Below are 18,297 nucleotides of genomic sequence, written 5' to 3'. Positions count from 1 at the left end.
TGACTGCAGCTGCGAGGCTAATCTTCCTCGCTAGACGTTCATCGACTGCAGATCCGCTCTGTCAGTCCCTCCATTGGTTACCGGTATTCTACCGCATTCAATATAAAATACTTTTACTTACATTCAAGGCTATTAACCAAACTGCACCAACATAAATCACTACCCTCATCTCATAATATCTCCCGACCCGACCTCTCCGCTCTGCACAAGATCTACGTCTCTCATCCACACTCATTACTTGTTCACACTCAAAATTACAGGACTTTATTCCGGCTGCGCCCTCTCTGTGGAATGCCCTCCCACGCACAATAAGGGGTACATCTAATAAAGCTTCTAAAAGTGAAAAGAAATGATGTTGCCCATAGCAACCAATCAGATTCTCTCTATAATTTCCCTAACCCTAACCCTTAGTACATGTCCCCCTTAGTCCCCAAACCTTCAAGTGTTCCCTGAAAACTCCCCTCTTCAGGCAGCTTATCACATTCCAGACCCACCCACATAACCTCCACAAGGTGTCCTACAAGTGCAGCGCCTCTATACAGTCCTCACATAACCTCCACAAGGTGTCCTACAAGTGCAGCGCCTCTATACAGTCCACACATAACCTCCACAAGGTGTCCTACAAGTGCAGCGCCTCTATACAGTCCTCACATAACCTCCAGAGGGTGTCCTACATGTGCAGCACCTCTATACAGTCCACACATAACCTCCACAGGGTGTCCTACAAGTGCAGCTCCTCTATACAGTCCACACATAACCTCCACAAGGTGTCCTACAAGTGCAGCGCCTCTATACAGTCCTCACATAACCTAAACAGGGTGTCCTACAAGTGCAGCGCCTCTATACAGTCCACACATAACCTCCACAAGGTCTCCTACAAGTGCAGCGCCTCTATACAGTCCTCACATAACCTCCACAGGGTGTCCTACAAGTGCAGCGCCTCTATACAGTCCACACATAACCTCCACAGGGTGTCCTACAAGTGCAGCGCCTCTATACAGTCCACACATAACCTCCACAGGGTGTCCTACAAGTGCAGCTCCTCTATACAGTCCTCACATAACCTCCACAAGATGTCCTACAAGTGCAGCGCCTCTATACAGTCCTCACATAACCTCCACAAGGTATCCTACAAGTGCAGCGCCTCTATACAGTCCTCACATAACCTCCACAAGGTGTCCTACAAGTGCAGCTCCTCTATACAGTCCTCACATAACCTCCACAAGGTGTCCTACAAGTGCAGCACCTCTATACAGTCCACACATAACCTCCACAAGGTGTCCTACAAGTGCAGCACCTCTATACAGTCCACACATAACCTCCACAAGGTGTCCTACAAGTGCAGCGCCTCTATACAGTCCTCACATAACCTCCACAGGGTGTCCTACAAGTGCAGCACCTCTATACAGTCCACACATAACCTCCACAAGGTGTCCTACAAGTGCAGCTCCTCTATACAGTCCTCACATAACCTCCACAAGGTATCCTACAAGTGCAGCGCCTCTATACAGTCCTCACATAACCTCCACAGGGTGTCCTACAAGTGCAGCGCCTCTATACAGTCCTCACATAACCTTCACAAGTGTCCTACAAGTGCAGCGCCTCTATACAGTCCTCACATAACCTCCACAAGGTGTCCTACAAGTGCAGCGCCTCTATACAGTCCACACATAACCTCCACAAGATGTCCTACAAGTGCAGTGCCTCTATACAGTCCACACATAACCTCCACAGGGTGTCCTGCAAGTGCAGCACCTCTATACAGTCCTCACATAACCTCCACAGGGTGTCCTACAAGTGCAGCGCCTCTATACAGTCCACACATAACCTAAACAGGGTGTCCTACAAGTGCAGCGCCTCTATACAGTCCACACATAACCTAAACAGGGTGTCCTACAAGTGCAGCGCCTCTATACAGTCCACACATAACCTCCACAAGGTGTCCTACAAGTGCAGCTCCTCTATACAGTCCACACATAACCTCCACAGGGTGTCCTACAAGTGCAGCTCCTCTATACAGTCCTCACATAACCTCCACAAGGTGTCCTACAAGTGCAGCACCTCTATACAGTCCACACATAACCTCCACAAGGTGTCCTACAAGTGCAGCACCTCTATACAGTCCACACATAACCTCCACAAGGTGTCCTACAAGTGCAGCGCCTCTATACAGTCCTCACATAACCTCCACAGGGTGTCCTACAAGTGCAGCACCTCTATACAGTCCACACATAACCTAAACAGGGTGTCCTACAAGTGCAGCGCAACTATACAGTCCTCACATAACCTCCACAGGGTGTCCTACAAGTGCAGCGCCTCTATACAGTCCACACATAACCTCCACAAGGTGTCCTACAAGTGCAGCTCCTCTATACAGTCCTCACATAACCTCCACAAGGTATCCTACAAGTGCAGCGCCTCTATACAGTCCTCACATAACGTCCACAGGGTGTCCTACAAGTGCAGCCCCTCTATACAGTCCACACATAACCTCCACAGGGTGTCCTACAAGTGCAGCTCCTCTATACAGTCCACACATAACCTCCACAGGGTGTCCTACAAGTGCAGCGCCTCTATACAGTCCACACATAACCTCCACAAGATGTCCTACAAGTGCAGTGCCTCTATACAGTCCACACATAACCTCCACAGGGTGTCCTGCAAGTGCAGCACCTCTATACAGTCCTCACATAACCTCCACAGGGTGTCCTACAAGTGCAGCGCCTCTATACAGTCCACACATAACCTAAACAGGGTGTCCTACAAGTGCAGCGCCTCTATACAGTCCACACATAACCTAAACAGGGTGTCCTACAAGTGCAGCGCCTCTATACAGTCCACACATAACCTCCACAAGGTGTCCTACAAGTGCAGCTCCTCTATACAGTCCACACATAACCTCCACAGGGTGTCCTACAAGTGCAGTGCCTCTATACAGTCCACACATAACGTCAACAAGGTGTCCTAGAAGTGCAGCTCCTCTATACAGTCCACACATAACCTCCACAAGGTGTCCTACAAGTGCAGCGCCTCTATACAGTCCACACATAACCTCCACAAGGTGTCCTACAAGTGCAGCGCCTCTATACAGTCCTCACATAACCTCCAGAGGGTGTCCTACATGTGCAGCACCTCTATACAGTCCACACATAACCTCCACAGGGTGTCCTACAAGTGCAGCTCCTCTATACAGTCCACACATAACCTCCACAAGGTGTCCTACAAGTGCAGCTCCTCTATACAGTGCACACATAACCTCCACAAGGTGTCCTACAAGTGCAGCTCCTCTATACAGTCCACACATAACCTCCACAAGGTGTCCTACAAGTGCACCTCCTCTATACAGTCCACACATAACCTCCACAAGGTGTCCTACAAGTGCAGCGCCTCTATACAGTCCTCACATAACCTCCACAAGTGTCCTACAAGTGCAGCGCCTCTATACAGTCCTCACATAACCTCCACAAGGTGTCCTACAAGTGCAGCGCCTCTATACAGTCCACACATAACCTCCACAAGGTGTCCTACAAGTGCAGCGCCTCTATACAGTCCACACATAACCTCCACATGGTGTCCTACAAGTGCACCTCCTCTATACAGTCCACACATAACCTCCACAAGGTATCCTACAAGTGCAGCGCCTCTATACAGTCCTCACATTACCTCCACAGGGTGTCCTACAAGTGCAGCGCCTCTATACAGTCCACACATAACCTAAACAGGGTGTCCTACAAGTGCAGCGCAACTATACAGTCCTCACATAACCTCCACAGGGTGTCCTACAAGTGCAGCGCCTCTATACAGTCCACACATAACCTCCACAGGGTGTCCTGCAAGTGCAGCAAGTCTATACAGTCCTCACATAACCTCCACAGGGTGTCCTACAAGTGCAGCGCCTCTATACAGTCCACACATAACCTAAACAGGGTGTCCTACAAGTGCAGCGCCTCTATACAGTCCACACATAACCTCCACAGGGTGTCCTACAAGTGCAGCTCCTCTATACAGTCCACACATAACCTCCACAGGGTGTCCTACAAGTGCAGCTCCTCTATACAGTCCACACATAACCTCTACAAGGTGTCCTACAAGTGCAGCGCCTCTATACAGTCCTCACATAACCTCCACAAGGTGTCCTACAAGTGCAGCTCCTCTATACAGTCCTCACATAACCTCTACAAGGTGTCCTACAAGTGCAGCGCCTCTATACAGTCCACACATAACCTCCACAAGGTATCCTACAAGTGCAGCGCCTCTATACAGTCCTCACATTACCTCCACAGGGTGTCCTACAAGTGCAGCGCCTCTATACAGTCCACACATAACCTAAACAGGGTGTCCTACAAGTGCAGCGCAACTATACAGTCCTCACATAACCTCCACAGGGTGTCCTACAAGTGCAGCGCCTCTATACAGTCCACACATAACCTCCACAGGGTGTCCTGCAAGTGCAGCAAGTCTATACAGTCCTCACATAACCTCCACAGGGTGTCCTACAAGTGCAGCGCCTCTATACAGTCCACACATAACCTAAACAGGGTGTCCTACAAGTGCAGCGCCTCTATACAGTCCACACATAACCTCCACAGGGTGTCCTACAAGTGCAGCTCCTCTATACAGTCCACACATAACCTCCACAGGGTGTCCTACAAGTGCAGCTCCTCTATACAGTCCACACATAACCTCTACAAGGTGTCCTACAAGTGCAGCGCCTCTATACAGTCCACACATAACCTCCACAAGGTGTCCTACAAGTGCAGCGCCTCTATACAGTCCTCACATAACCTCCAGAGGGTGTCCTACATGTGCAGCACCTCCTATACAGTCCACACATAACCTCCACAAGGTGTCCTACAAGTGCAGCTCCTCTATACAGTCCACACATAACCTCCACAAGGTGTCCTACAAGTGCACCTCCTCTATACAGTGCACACATAACCTCCACAAGGTGTCCTACAAGTGCAGCGCCTCTATACAGTCCTCACATAACCTCCACAAAGTGTCCTACAAGTGCAGCGCCTCTATACAGTCCACACATAACCTCCACAAGATGTCCTACAAGTGCAGCGCCTCTATACAGTCCTCACATAACCTCCACAAGGTGTCCTACAAGTGCAGCGCCTCTATACAGTCCACACATAACCTAAACAGGGTGTCCCACAAGTGCAGCTCCTCTATACAGTCCACACATAACCTCCACAGGGTGTCCTACAAGTGCAGCTCCTCTGTACAGTCCACACATAACCTCCACAGGGTCTCCTACAAGTGCAGCTCCTCTATACAGTCCACACATAACCTCCACAGGGTGTCCTACAAGTGCAGTGCCTCTATACAGTCCACACATAACCTCAACAAGGTGTCCTACAAGTGCAGCTCCTCTATACAGTCCACACATAACCTCCACAGGGTGTCCTACAAGTGCAGCTCCTCTATACAGTCCACACATAACCTCCACAAGGTGTCCTACAAGTGCAGCTCCTCTATACAGTCCACACATAACCTCCACAAGGTTTCCTACAAGTGCAGCGCCTCTATACAGTCCACACATAACCTCCACAGGGTGTCCTACAAGTGCAGCGCCTCTATACAGTCCACACATAACCTCCACAGGGTGTCCTACAAGTGCAGCGCCTCTATACAGTCCACACATAACCTCCACAGGGTGTCCTACAAGTGCAGCGCCTCTATACAGTCCTCACATAACCTCCACAAGGTGTCCTACAAGTGCAGCGCCTCTATACAGTCCACACATAACCTCCACAAGATGTCCTACAAGTGCAGCGCCTCTATACAGTCCTCACATAACCTCCACAAGGTGTCCTACAAGTGCAGCGCCTCTATACAGTCCACACATAACCTCCACAGGGTGTCCTACAAGTGCACCTCCTCTATACAGTGCACACATAACCTCCACAAGGTATCCTACAAGTGCAGCGCCTCTATACAGTCCACACATAACCTCCACAGGGTGTCCTACAAGTGCAGCGCCTCTATACAGTCCACACATAACCTAAACAGGGTGTCCCACAAGTGCAGCGCCTCTATACAGTCCACACATAACCTCCACAGGGTGTCCTACAAGTGCAGCGCCTCTATACAGTCCACACATAACCTCCACAGGGTCTCCTACAAGTGCAGCTCCTCTATACAGTCCACACATAACCTCCACAGGGTGTCCTACAAGTGCAGTGCCTCTATACAGTCCACACATAACCTCAACAAGGTGTCCTACAAGTGCAGCTCCTCTATACAGTCCACACATAACCTCCACAGAGTGTCCTACAAGTGCAGCTTCTCTATACAGTCCACACATAACCTCCACAAGGTGTCCTAGAAGTGCAGCTCCTCTATACAGTCCACACATAACCTTCACAAGGTGTCCTACAAGTGCAGCGCCTCTATACAGTCCACACATAACCTCCACAGGGTGTCCTACAAGTGCAGCGCCTCTATACAGTCCACACATAACCTCCACAGGGTGTCCTACAAGTGCAGCGCTTCTATACAGTCCACACATAACCTCCACAGGGTGTCCTGCAAGTGCAGCGCCTCTATACAGTCCACACATAACCTCCACAGGGTGTCCTACAAGTGCAGCTCCTCTATACAGTCCACACATAACCTCCACAGGGTGTCCTACAAGTGCAGCGCCTCTATACAGTCCACACATAACCTCCACAGGGTGTCCTACAAGTGCAGCGCCTCTATACAGTCCACACATAACCTCCACAGGGTGTCCTACAAGTGCAGCTCCTCTATACAGTCCACACATAACCTCCACAGGGTGTCCTACAAGTGCAGCGCCTCTATACAGTCCACACACAACCTCCACAGGGTGTCCTACAAGTGCAGCTCCTCTATACAGTCCACACATAACCTAAACAGGGTGTCCTACAAGTGCAGCGCCTCTATACAGTCCACACATAACCTCCACAGGGTGTCCTACAAGTGCAGCTCCTCTATACAGTCCACACATAACCTAAACAGGGTGTCCTACAAGTGCAGCGCCTCTATACAGTCCACACATAACCTCCACAAGGTGTCCTACAAGTGCAGCGCCTCTATACAGTCCACACATAACCTCCACAGGGTGTCCCACAAGTGCAGCTCCTCTATACAGTCCACACATAACCTAAACAGGGTGTCCTACAAGTGCAGCGCCTCTATACAGTCCACACATAACCTCCACAAGGTGTCCTACAAGTGCAGCGCCTCTATACAGTCCACACATAACTCAATGTATTTTGGGGCCTCTCCATTGTGTGTTATGGGCGCGATACACATGTGGAAATGCTAGTTTCTGCATGTTACTGATTGCGCTGTTTGTCAGAGCCTCACTCATTCCTATGGGAGGTCCGGGGGTTGTGAAGAGGAATCCAAGCAGATCCCTTCACCGCCGCACAGCGTGATGTCCGGTCACATGACAATATCACTGCTGTCTCTTTGGTGAGGATAGCTGCTTTCTGGAGCAGCTGAGCCCACACCAGATCAAAGCTGATCTGATCCAGTAGGTATTCACCATCGCAGCTGGAGAGTTGGATACTTATCCACTTGCCTGGTGTGGGCACATCAGATGCGACCACACCAGGCTGGGCATCCCCTGTTATGGTCGCAGTCAGAATGCCCACAGTGCGGCTGCTGGAAGACAATCTTCCTGCAGCTGCCACTATCACAGGAACCTCACGGTCCCTCTGCTTCCTGGTTCCCTCCCCCCAGTGCTGCTGATCACTGCTTATTGGGCATCCGGCAGCACACCTACCCCACCCTGAGGCTGCAGAGATTAGTAGCCGCTGAGGAAATGTAATAGACACCCCCCCCCCCTTGCCATGTTTGTGTATACCCCACAGCTGAGGAGGAAGCAGCCTCTGGGAAACTTCAAACTATAGGTATCTGATGGTCACATCGGTCACTATGCTATGATTATCGATGGATCGATATTTCAGCCATTGATGTTTAAGCAATGTTTCTAAAAAAAAATATTTAAAAGTATAAATAAAATTGTGTTAGATATGTTTTGAGTAGATGTCCTTAGTGTAACTCAATCATGAAAAATTACAATTTCTGAGTGGTTTTTGGGGAAAAATATTAGCCAGATAAATGGTTAATGATTGGGGACAAATCAGCCGTTGATGATGAATAGCAGCCTTTGTGTTCCTTCACTTTCCCATCCTCCTGACCCCAGGCCACCATTGCTGTGTGACCGGATCATACAGCCCACCAAGAACCTCTGCAGTCTGGCTGGACCATTATGCAATATGTATCACCTATATACATACCCTCATGTACCACACTATTATTTCCCTATAGAGTGTAAGCTTCAAGCAGGGCCCTCCTACCTCCATGCCTGCCGGTTACTACCCAGTCTAATTTTATTACTGTATTTGCTCCCATGTGTAATGTGCAGCAGAAAATACAGTCGCTATGTATCAATATGTTAATAATGGTTTTATTAGATGCCTATATGGAGACTTTGTGTTTGTGTTATTGGGTTATATGAGAGAATTGAGGCCATGTGGTGTAATGTGACCACCTTCCCCATTCATGTCAGTCATCCGCAAGGTCTTCTCCTTGATACCCTTGGTTTGTCCCTCTACCCTCGTGAGCTGACCACCTCGTTGGCCTCTAATACCACCTTTATGCTGTATCTTACTTCTGCCCCCACGTGTGCTGCCTGGGTATCATCATCAATTCTGCCCCGTCTTTCTCCCCCCACATCCAGTCCCTCTCCACTGGACTTCATCAAGGGGACACCAGGAGAAAGACCAGTTGTGTTGGGTCTGCTTCCCCTGATACTTACCCGAGACACCCACTGGGGTCAGAGAAGATCATTTTATTTCTTGAATGTTTGTTACTTATCTGTGTTGTTTGTCAAATAATTTTTTTTAATTAAAATCCCACACTACCCATACTCGTCGTGTCCATGTTATTGGTGGGGTGGAGAGAAGGACCTGAGGGGCTGCACACCACAACCGTCAGAGATACGCCAAATATCCGCTGTATTCTGGTACGCAGGAAATCATTTTATAGTGTTTCTATATCTGACAATAGCACAAGAACGTCATCACACCAGTGTGTACTATGTTGTCTCTTCCCTCTTCATTTGCATATGGTATTATCATGGAGAATCCTGTGTGTGCTGTCCTGTCAGCCACCACTGAGAAGCAAGACGTGAAGGTAAGTGCATTTGTATCATATGCTTGGTACGCAAAATGTAATACGCACAAGCACTCTGTGGATGCATGCTAACTTAGAAACTAGACTAGTGTGATTGTGTGTGCGTGTGTCTCTGTCTGCCTCTGTGTCTGTGTCTATGTGTGTGTGAGTCTGTGTGTGTGTGCGTGTGTCTGTCTGTCTGCCTCTGTGTGTGTGTGTGTGTGTGTGTGTGTGTGTGTGTGCCTGCCCGTGTGTGTGTGAGTCTGTGTGTGCGTGTGTCTGTCTGTCTGCCTCTGTGTGTGTGTGTGTGTGTGTGTGTCTGTGTGTGCGTGTGTCTCTGTCTGCCTCTGTGTCTGTGTGTGTGAGTCTGTGTGTGCGTGTGTCTGTCTGTCTGCCTCTGTGTGTGTGTGTGTGTGTGTGTGCCTGCACGTGTGTGTCTGTGTGCATGTGTGTGTGTGTCTCTGTCTGCCTCTGTGTGTGCCTGCCTGTGTGAGTCTGTGTGTGTGTGTGTGTGTGTGTGTGTGTGTGTGTCTGTCTGCCTCTGTGTGTGTGTGCCTGCCTGTGTGTGTCTCTCTGTCCGTGTGTGTGTGTCTATGTGTGTGTCTGTCTGCCTGTGTGTGTGTGTGTGTGTGTGTCTGCCTGTGTGTGTGCCTGTCTGACTGACTCTGTGTGTGTGTGTGTGTGTGTGTGTGTGTGTGTGTCTGCCTGTGTGTGTCTGTCTGTCTGCCCATGTGTGTGTGTCTGCTTGTGTGTGTCTATGTGTGTGTCTGTCTGCTTTTGTGTGTGTGTGTGTGTGTGTGTGTGTGTGTGTGTCTGTCTGCTTGTATGTATGTGTTTCTCTGCCCGTGTGTCTATGTGTCTGTCTGTCTGCCTCTGTGTATGTGTGTGTGTGTGTGTGTGTGTGTGTGTATGCTTGTGTGTGTCTGTGTGTGTGTGTGTTTCTCTGCCCATGTGTCTATCTGCCTCTGTGTATGTGTCCGCGTGTGTGTGTGTCTGTGTGTGTGTGTTTCTCTGCCCATGTGTCTATGTGTGTGTCTGCCTCTGTGTATGTGTGTGTGTGTCTGTGTATGCTTGTGTGTGTCTGTGTGTGTGTGTTTCTCTGCCCAGGTGTCTATGTGTGTGTCTGCCTCTGTGTATGTGTGTGTGTCCGCGCGCGCGTGTGTGTGTGTGTGTGTGTGTGTGTGTGTGTGTGTGTGTGTTTCTCTGCCCATGTGTCTATGTGTGTGTCTGCCTCTGTGTATGTGTGTGTGTCCGCGTGTGTGTGTGTGTCTGCGTCTGTGTGTGTGTGTGTGTCTGTGTGTGTTTCTCTGCCCATGTGTCTATGTGTGTGTCTGCCTCTGTATGTGTGTGTGTGTCCGTGTGTGTGTGTGTATGCTTGTGTGCGCATAATAACTATATATCGCTGCATTTCCCACCCATGGTGAAGGGACAGGCTGTGAGTGTGACGCTAGGAGGAGTAGGACTGTGAGAGGATTGGGGTTATTACAGCCCCTCAGGTCCCCGGTCAGTGTCACATACACAGTAAGTGTAACTCCAGCCACGAGCTGATATTCGGGGGAACTTTCCTGTACTGTTGGATTGGCTGGGGGGGACAGTGTCCGCGGACAGTGGGGAAGAAACAGACGACGGACAATATGCACAACCAGCTTTATTGTACACCACAGACAGGAACACACAGCAGAGGAGCACGTGGGCAGATCACAGCACGATAGCAATAAATGAACGGGCCCTTTTCAGCTCTCGGGCCTAGTGCAGATTTTATTCTGTGTTCTTGGGAAACTCAACCACTATACACGGTGACTGCAATATATAACTTGTGCGGTGGAGATATACGTATGCCGGTACTGATATCCTGGAGACCAGGCACATATACATCTCACCTCCTGGATTAATGACTGTAAATGACATCATATCTATAGGGCCAGTACAGATACACTACAAGGTGCCTCAGTGGTAAGCATTGCTCCATTATCAGTCAGGGCTTATTCCATGATCACTTAGCGCCAGCGGATATAACATGGGTTTCTCCCAGACTCAGCCGTCTGCTCTAAAAACAGGATGTTTAATAATAATTCCCAATCCCTGCTGTTCCCGGTGAGATTACTGGCTCCGTACGCTGACCATAGGACGCTATATCTGGGCTTCACTGCATGTCCACAGAACCAGGACACGTGTATTATGGAACCTCTGACTGGATGGGAACCACCAGCTGAAGAAGGAACTGAAGTTGGATACAAGGAGAATAGGTTTACATTTTAGAGACACCTTATTGAACCCTCCCTCTGGCCCTGTGAGTTTACGGGCCGCATCGGAGCCCACCCCACCCCCGTGTGGACATAAGTCTTTGCTTTGTGAGGTATTGCACATCCCATGTTTTGGAGAAAGAGGGAGTATTACTGGGTCTGAAGTCCCAGAACCTTCAACGTCACTTCCCTACGGAATCGAATATAATTCGGTTCTGTTCGGCCTGCTGTTTCTGGTTCTGGGTCTTGGCGATCTCGATCATCTGCCTCAGTATGTGAAATGTCAAGTCAATAGAGATAGGAGGGTCTTCCCTCTTCAACCGGTCAGAGAAGACTTCCAGGAAGGCTTTGGATGGTTCTTCCGGCCTGTTCTCCTGAAACAGAGTCTGAAGGATGCTTAGAACCGGAGCTGTGTCCTGAAGGTCAGAAGGCAAAGAGCCCTTGGTGAGCCTCAGCTGAAATCGAGGGTCCCCTCCTTCTAAGCCGCGCTGGAATTTTTCCTTTAGAAAGTACAGCAGAGCCTGAGCACTCTCATCGCTTACTAGCCCATCTAGAGTGAGTCTCGGTCCCTCAAAAATACTCCTGTCCATGGGCCGGCCAACGACTTGGGTTGTAAGAATCAGGTAACAGAAGAGTCGCGTAAGCGGAGCGGGCTTCATGGCGTGATCTTCTTAGAGACCTATGAAGTAAAGAAGACAGGAGACGCTATTAATGACTGCAATATTACACAACATCTTCAATGTCACATGTAAGTATGTTCAGACATTTACATTTTGAAATGAATCTTTATGTAATCTTTGAAGCTGAATGGTTTTCAAACAATGAGGCTGATTTGAGGTGGACGCAGCCACATGTCGCGTCGATCTGGTCTGCACACGCGCACTCGGAAGGATGTGGCTGCAGTGTGATGCGGGGCCGGCGGCGCAGGGATGGGGGGGGGGGGGGCAGGGCAGGCCAAACGGGGATGTGCCATGACCGGTTTCAGGGTGGCTGCGTAACGTCACACGCATCTGCTTCAATTTTAAAAATGGTGGCCAACCGCCTAAAGCGCTGCCAGGGGTCAACATTTGGACCTTATTCAGAGATGAACGCAGATCGCTGTATATGCAGCCAGATCTGTGTCCGTCTCCTCACATGATGGTGGCCGGCCAGCCTGTGTAGCACCGTCTCACGATGCGTCTGCAGTTAGATAGTTTTGCATAGAGGTCTTCCCGAGCGTTCTCCACAAGTGCCTCCTTCCTCACTCCTATGGCATCTGTCTATTATATGTTATATTACATGTTCTCATTCTGTTTTCTATTCTTTTTCTAATTTATTTTTTTACTTTCACTTTTATTGAAATTATGAAAGGTAAAGGAGGGTAAAGAAAAGGGGAAACATTAGGGGAGTCAGGTAAGCTGCTCACAGAGAAGGCCGAAGCCCAAGCACGCTCTTCACACGTGAAGTACACGGAAATCAATGACTGACCGTAACAACAGGTAATAGACAAATATGTCAAGAGTCTGATTGAGGAGAACATGGGATGGAAGGGTCGACTGGAATACTAAATATGACCCTATAGTCACTCCTGCTGACCCACATCAAATGGATGTAGGAAGGAGAAGAGGAACCAGTCACAAAATGCTTATGAACCTTATTGTGAATAGCTGGAAGGCAGCGTAGTGACACAGGTCTACACAGCTGAAATATGGAGGCTGCAGTGGCCACCAGAATGTGTCCTGATATGTATCTGTCTCCTGGAGATAGCTCCCGGGGTATAGGGGAAATAGTGCAGTCACAGGTTCTGCAAGGACATCAATTCTAATCACCTTACTGAGAAACAGTTCCCTCCAGAGCGTCCGCAGGAGAGGACACGCCCAAAAGATATGGGATATGATGTTTTCTAGTCTTTATTTTTATTCCATCCATCAGTTCTATGTGAAAGATCTGCCTCACACACCTATGTATTGTATGTGAGGAAATGAGGGGCTGCTTAGGCTAGAATTCATCAGTTGTTGCCCCAGGGCTCACAGATTAGGGATTACAAGACTTGGTACTTTTGTAGCTCCATGTTTTCTCTGCTCCTCCCAGGACTGTGCAGGGTATAAGCACATGTTTATCCATTCCCTGTATACTGCCGTTCCCTCCCCGGGCCACATAGCTGTGCTGATGATACGTCTATGGAAATACGTGTTCTGGCTGGGGGAAGGCGGGCGTCTCTTTCCCTATGCAGGAGGAAGGGGCGTCCGGATGATAGGTCGATAATTAAAGGTTGACATTCAATAGGTCAATACCAAATGATCACCATGCATATAGCTGACATGTCAAAAGGTGGACATGACATTGGTTGTCAGAGGATATGGTCAAAATGAACTTTTTAGAATTTTTTTTCTTTCATTTTTTAAACTTTTCTATACTTTACCATCCACGTGAACTAGGATTTGGAATAGTAGCCTGCCTGAGAGCCATGCAAGGGAACATGGGGGGTCATTCCGAGTTGTTCGCTCGCTAGTTGCTTTTAGCAGCATTGCACACGCTAAGCCGCCGCCTCTGGGAGTGAATCTTAGCTTATCAAAATTGCGAACAAAAGTTTAGCAGAATAGCGAATAGACACTTCTTAGCAGTTTCTGAGTAGCTCCAGACTTACTCGGCATCTGCGATCATTCAGTGCTTGTCGTTCCTGGTTTGACGTCACAAATACACCCAGCGTTCGCCCAGACACTCCTCCGTTTCTCCAGCCACTCCCGCATTTTTCCCAGAAACGGTAGCGTTTTTTCACACACACCCATAAAACGGCCAGTTTCCGCCCAGAAACACCCACTTCCTGTCAATCACACTACGATCACCAGAACGAAGAAAAATCCTCGTAATGCCGTGAGTAAAATACCAAACTGCATAGCAAATTTACTTGGCGCAGTCGCACTGCGGACATTGCGCATGCGCATTAGCGACTAATCGCTCCGTTGCGAGAAAAAAATAACGAGCGAACAACTCGGAATGACCCCCATGGTGCACTAGTTGGGGTGCCACGTGCTGGAAGGGAAAATCTGACACAAAAATAATATGCAAAAATAATCTTGACCTTTTCATGTGTCAAACATTTCCATGTCGACCTCTCAACCGTTTGACCATGTTGACCTTATGTAAGTCGACCATTTGGAGTTGACCTTTGGACTGTTGTCCTATTATACCATAACCAGAGGAAGGCTGTGTGCTTCATCCATACAGTTACATCTTTGGGACATCACAGAACATTTGCACTGTATAATCATTTTGCACATGCGTATGTATATTTTCCCCCGGGACATTAAGGACCTGGTACGGGGAGTGACGCAGGGTGGTCCCCCGCCTGCAACTTTATGCAAATACCACTACAAGACCTGTCCATCTCTGCGTTGGAATGCACAAGAACTGAGGTGCCCACGTCCTGCATCTACAGACCCTGTAATACAACCTGGTGACGCTTTACCATCGGCCGCACCATTGAAACTTGCGCAACCCAATCAAGGTGCAGATATTCCATCTGAATATGGCCTTTAGGCCTAATTCAGATCTGATCGCAACAGCAAATTTGTTAGCAAATGGGCAAAACCATGGGGGTAATTCCAAGTTGATCGCAGCAGGAAATTTTTTAGCAGTTGGGCAAAACCATGCGCACTGCAGGGGGGGCAGATATAACATGTGCAGTGAGAGATAGATTTGGGTGTGGTGAGTTCAATCTGCAATCACGGGTAAATGCACGGGGGCGCGCATTTACCCGTGTTTTTTGCAAGTGGAAAAGGGTAAACCCGGATCAAGTGACCCGTGAATCCTACCCGGCTATTTACCTGGGTAGGACACGGGACTGATCCGGGTAGGGTTGTAGTGTAAACGGGAGCCGTGTCGATGCGACACGGCTCCCATTTACACTGTATGGAAGGGCGGCGCTGGGAGATCATGTGATCTCCCTGCGCCGCCCCTGCCGCGTCACTAGAAGCGTCACCAACCCGGCATATGCCGGGTTGTGACTGCTGATGGGAAAGGGGCCAAGCACGGGTCGCAGCAGGGGGCAGCTCCCGTGTCAGGCTCCCGGCTGCGACCCGTGCTCGTAAGTGGAAAAGGGGTATTAATTGCAGTGTAAAAATAAAGCAGCCAGTATTTACCCTGCACAGAAACAAAGTAACCCACCCAAATCTAACTCTCTCTGCAAATGTTATATCTGCCCCCCCTGCAGTGCACATGGTTTTGCCCAACTGCTAAAAAATATCCTGCTGCGATCAACTTGGAATTACCCCCCATGTGCACTGCAGGTGGGGCAGATGTAACATGTGCAGAGAGAGTTAGATTTGGGTGGGGCGTGTTCAATCTGAAATTTAAATTGCAGTGTAAACATAAAGCAACCAGTATTTACCCTGCACAGAAACAATATAACCCACCCAAATCTAACTCTCTCTGCACATGTTACATCTGCCCCCCTCCCCCCCTGCAGGCACATGGTTTTGCCCATCCGCCAACCAATTTACTGCTATGATCAGGTCTGAATTAGGTCCTTAGATGTGAGAGGTTGAGAATCTGTGTACACAAACATTTCACTGATACTCCAGTAACGCTGCCATAACCTGTCCATAAGATGGAGCACAGCTTATTAGATCATGGTCAGGTTCTGTGAGCTCCAATCAGTCTCCTGGTAACTTGCAGCTGCGCAGAGTAGCCCTCATTGGGTATCTTTCTGACTTCTAATTGCTGCAGCTGGAGTTAGAGTCCTGCTTGGCTCTTTGACTGGTAGTGATTGGATGTTTCAGCCCTTATAGGGACTATCCTTGGACACTCTGTATTGGGTTGTATTCAGTCTGATTCTGTCTTGTCCTGATGGATTCCTGCTGTGATCTGCTCAGCAAAGTACATCTGCCTGTATCATTTGGAAAGCCTGTTCCCTGCTGGTATTTCTCTATGGTGAAGCTAACCTGGACTCTACTAAATAGTTTGCTGCTGTCTAAATTACTTGTGCTGTTCAGGAAACTATTAGCTGTTAACAGAAATCTACTGTGAAATACACTTGTACAATTAGAAATAACTTCAGTATTTCTCTACAAAGCATTTACTTGTGCATGGATAAAACGTTATCACTTATCAATTCATATCTCTACTGTAAAATATACTTGTGATATTGAAAAGAACTGTGCAGTATATCTCTACAAGGCAGTATATCTCTACAAGGCATTTACTTATGCAGGCAGAAAAACTGTTTCTTTTATCAATTCTCTATTGTGGAACTGACTTGTTATTTGATAGGGGTGGTCTTCAGTATGCTGACTGATGGAATCCCGGCGCACAGTATACCGGCGCCGGAATCCCGACAGCCGGCATACCGACACTTATTCTCCCTCGTGGGGGTCCACGACCCCCCTGGAGGGAGAATAAAATAGCCCGCAAAGGGGCTCATTTGCGCTCGCCACACTGTCGGTAAGCCGGCGGTCGGGCTCCCAGCGCCGGTATGCTGGCCGCCGGGAGCCCATATTGAACCCATTTGATAGATTTGACCAGTAATACATTTATGGAATATATTTGTGTTATTGGAAAGAACTGTGCAATATTTCTATACAAGGCATTTACCTATGCATGCAAAAAACGTGTTACTTCTCACGAAGACTCTATTGTGGATAATACTTTTATTATTTGAGAGAATTGTCCAGCAAAACATTTATTAGTGCTATTTGGAAAACGGGTGAGCATACTCTTTGGTGAAGATTGCCTGTGCTATCCTGAAGATCTGGCACGCTGTTTCTATATAGATATTTTGTAGTCTCTAAGGTATCCTGTTCCCTTTAAATATATGTGTCTGTGATCTTGAGCTTACACTACATAGAGTTGAAGTCAGCCGCTGTGCACCAGTGAACCATCGTAGCTTTGGGAAAAGGGGCTGTTATAGGTGAAGCACTCGGAAAGGGGGTTCTGTCAGCTTAGGTAGGCATATCTCTCCTTGGCTCTGAACTTTAGACCCCTCTTGGTCACTGCCCAGGAATGCCAGCACTTTTCCAAGACATTTTTGATACCGGCATCTTGATCACAAAAGAGCCTTGGTGCGCACACTATTTAGGGATTATCATGCATACGCCGTAGCAACAACATCAGCATTGAGCGCAACTTTCACTCCGGCTCTAAAGAAATATACTTTACTATTGTCTATGGACACAGTGTGGGTTTGTTAGTGGACAGTAGTGGTGCACATGTGTGTGTCCTTTATCTGGTTATTCCTTTGGGTATGGAGTTACTTGTGAGTGAACGATTGGTAACCATGGGGACACACGTGTTACTGGGAGCACCAACCATGGCGCCACACATGTGACTCAGACTGGTGACCATGGGAACACGTGTGACTCAGATTAGTAACAATGGTGCCACATGTGTGACTCAGATTAGTAACCATGGGGACACACGTGTGACTGGGAGCTCTAACCATCCGGACACACATGTGACATAGAGCGGTAACTATCAGGACACACGTGTGACTGGGAGCACTATCCATATTGGTAACCATCGGGACACACGTGTGGCTGGGAGCACTAACTATGGCGCCACACATGTGACTCAGACTGGTAACCATGGGGACACATGTGTGACTAAGATTAGTAACCATGGTGCCACACATGTGACTCAGATTGGTAACCATGGGGACACACGTGTGACTCAGATTGGTAACCATGGGGACACACGTGTGACTGGGTGCTCTAACCATCCGGACACACATGTGACATAGAGCAGTAACTATCGGCACACACGTGTGACTTGGAGCACTAACCATGGTGACACACGTGTGACTCAAACTGGTAACCATGGGGACACATGTGTGACTAAGATTAGTAACCATGGTGCCACACGTGTGACTCAGATTGGTAACCATGGGGACACGTGTGACTCAGATTGGTAACCATGGGGACACACG

The 18,297-nt window shown here is 48.6% G+C and overlaps 1 protein-coding gene across 1 annotated transcript; it reads right to left on the bottom strand.

The window, feature by feature from the left end:
• Positions 1-10,804: 10,804 nt before the first annotated feature.
• On the bottom strand, positions 10,805-12,071 carry UCN (urocortin). The gene has a single exon (XM_063919442.1). It carries the CDS (start codon positions 12,053-12,055, stop codon positions 11,579-11,581), a length of 477 nt encoding a protein of 158 aa, XP_063775512.1. The 5' UTR covers positions 12,056-12,071; the 3' UTR covers positions 10,805-11,578.
• Between the last annotated feature and the right edge of the window lie 6,226 nt (positions 12,072-18,297).

Source organism: Pseudophryne corroboree, chromosome 4 (genome assembly GCF_028390025.1).
Source record: "Pseudophryne corroboree isolate aPseCor3 chromosome 4, aPseCor3.hap2, whole genome shotgun sequence".
Lineage (NCBI taxonomy): Eukaryota > Metazoa > Chordata > Amphibia > Anura > Myobatrachidae > Pseudophryne > Pseudophryne corroboree.
This window is presented reverse-complemented; position numbering and strand designations above follow the sequence as displayed.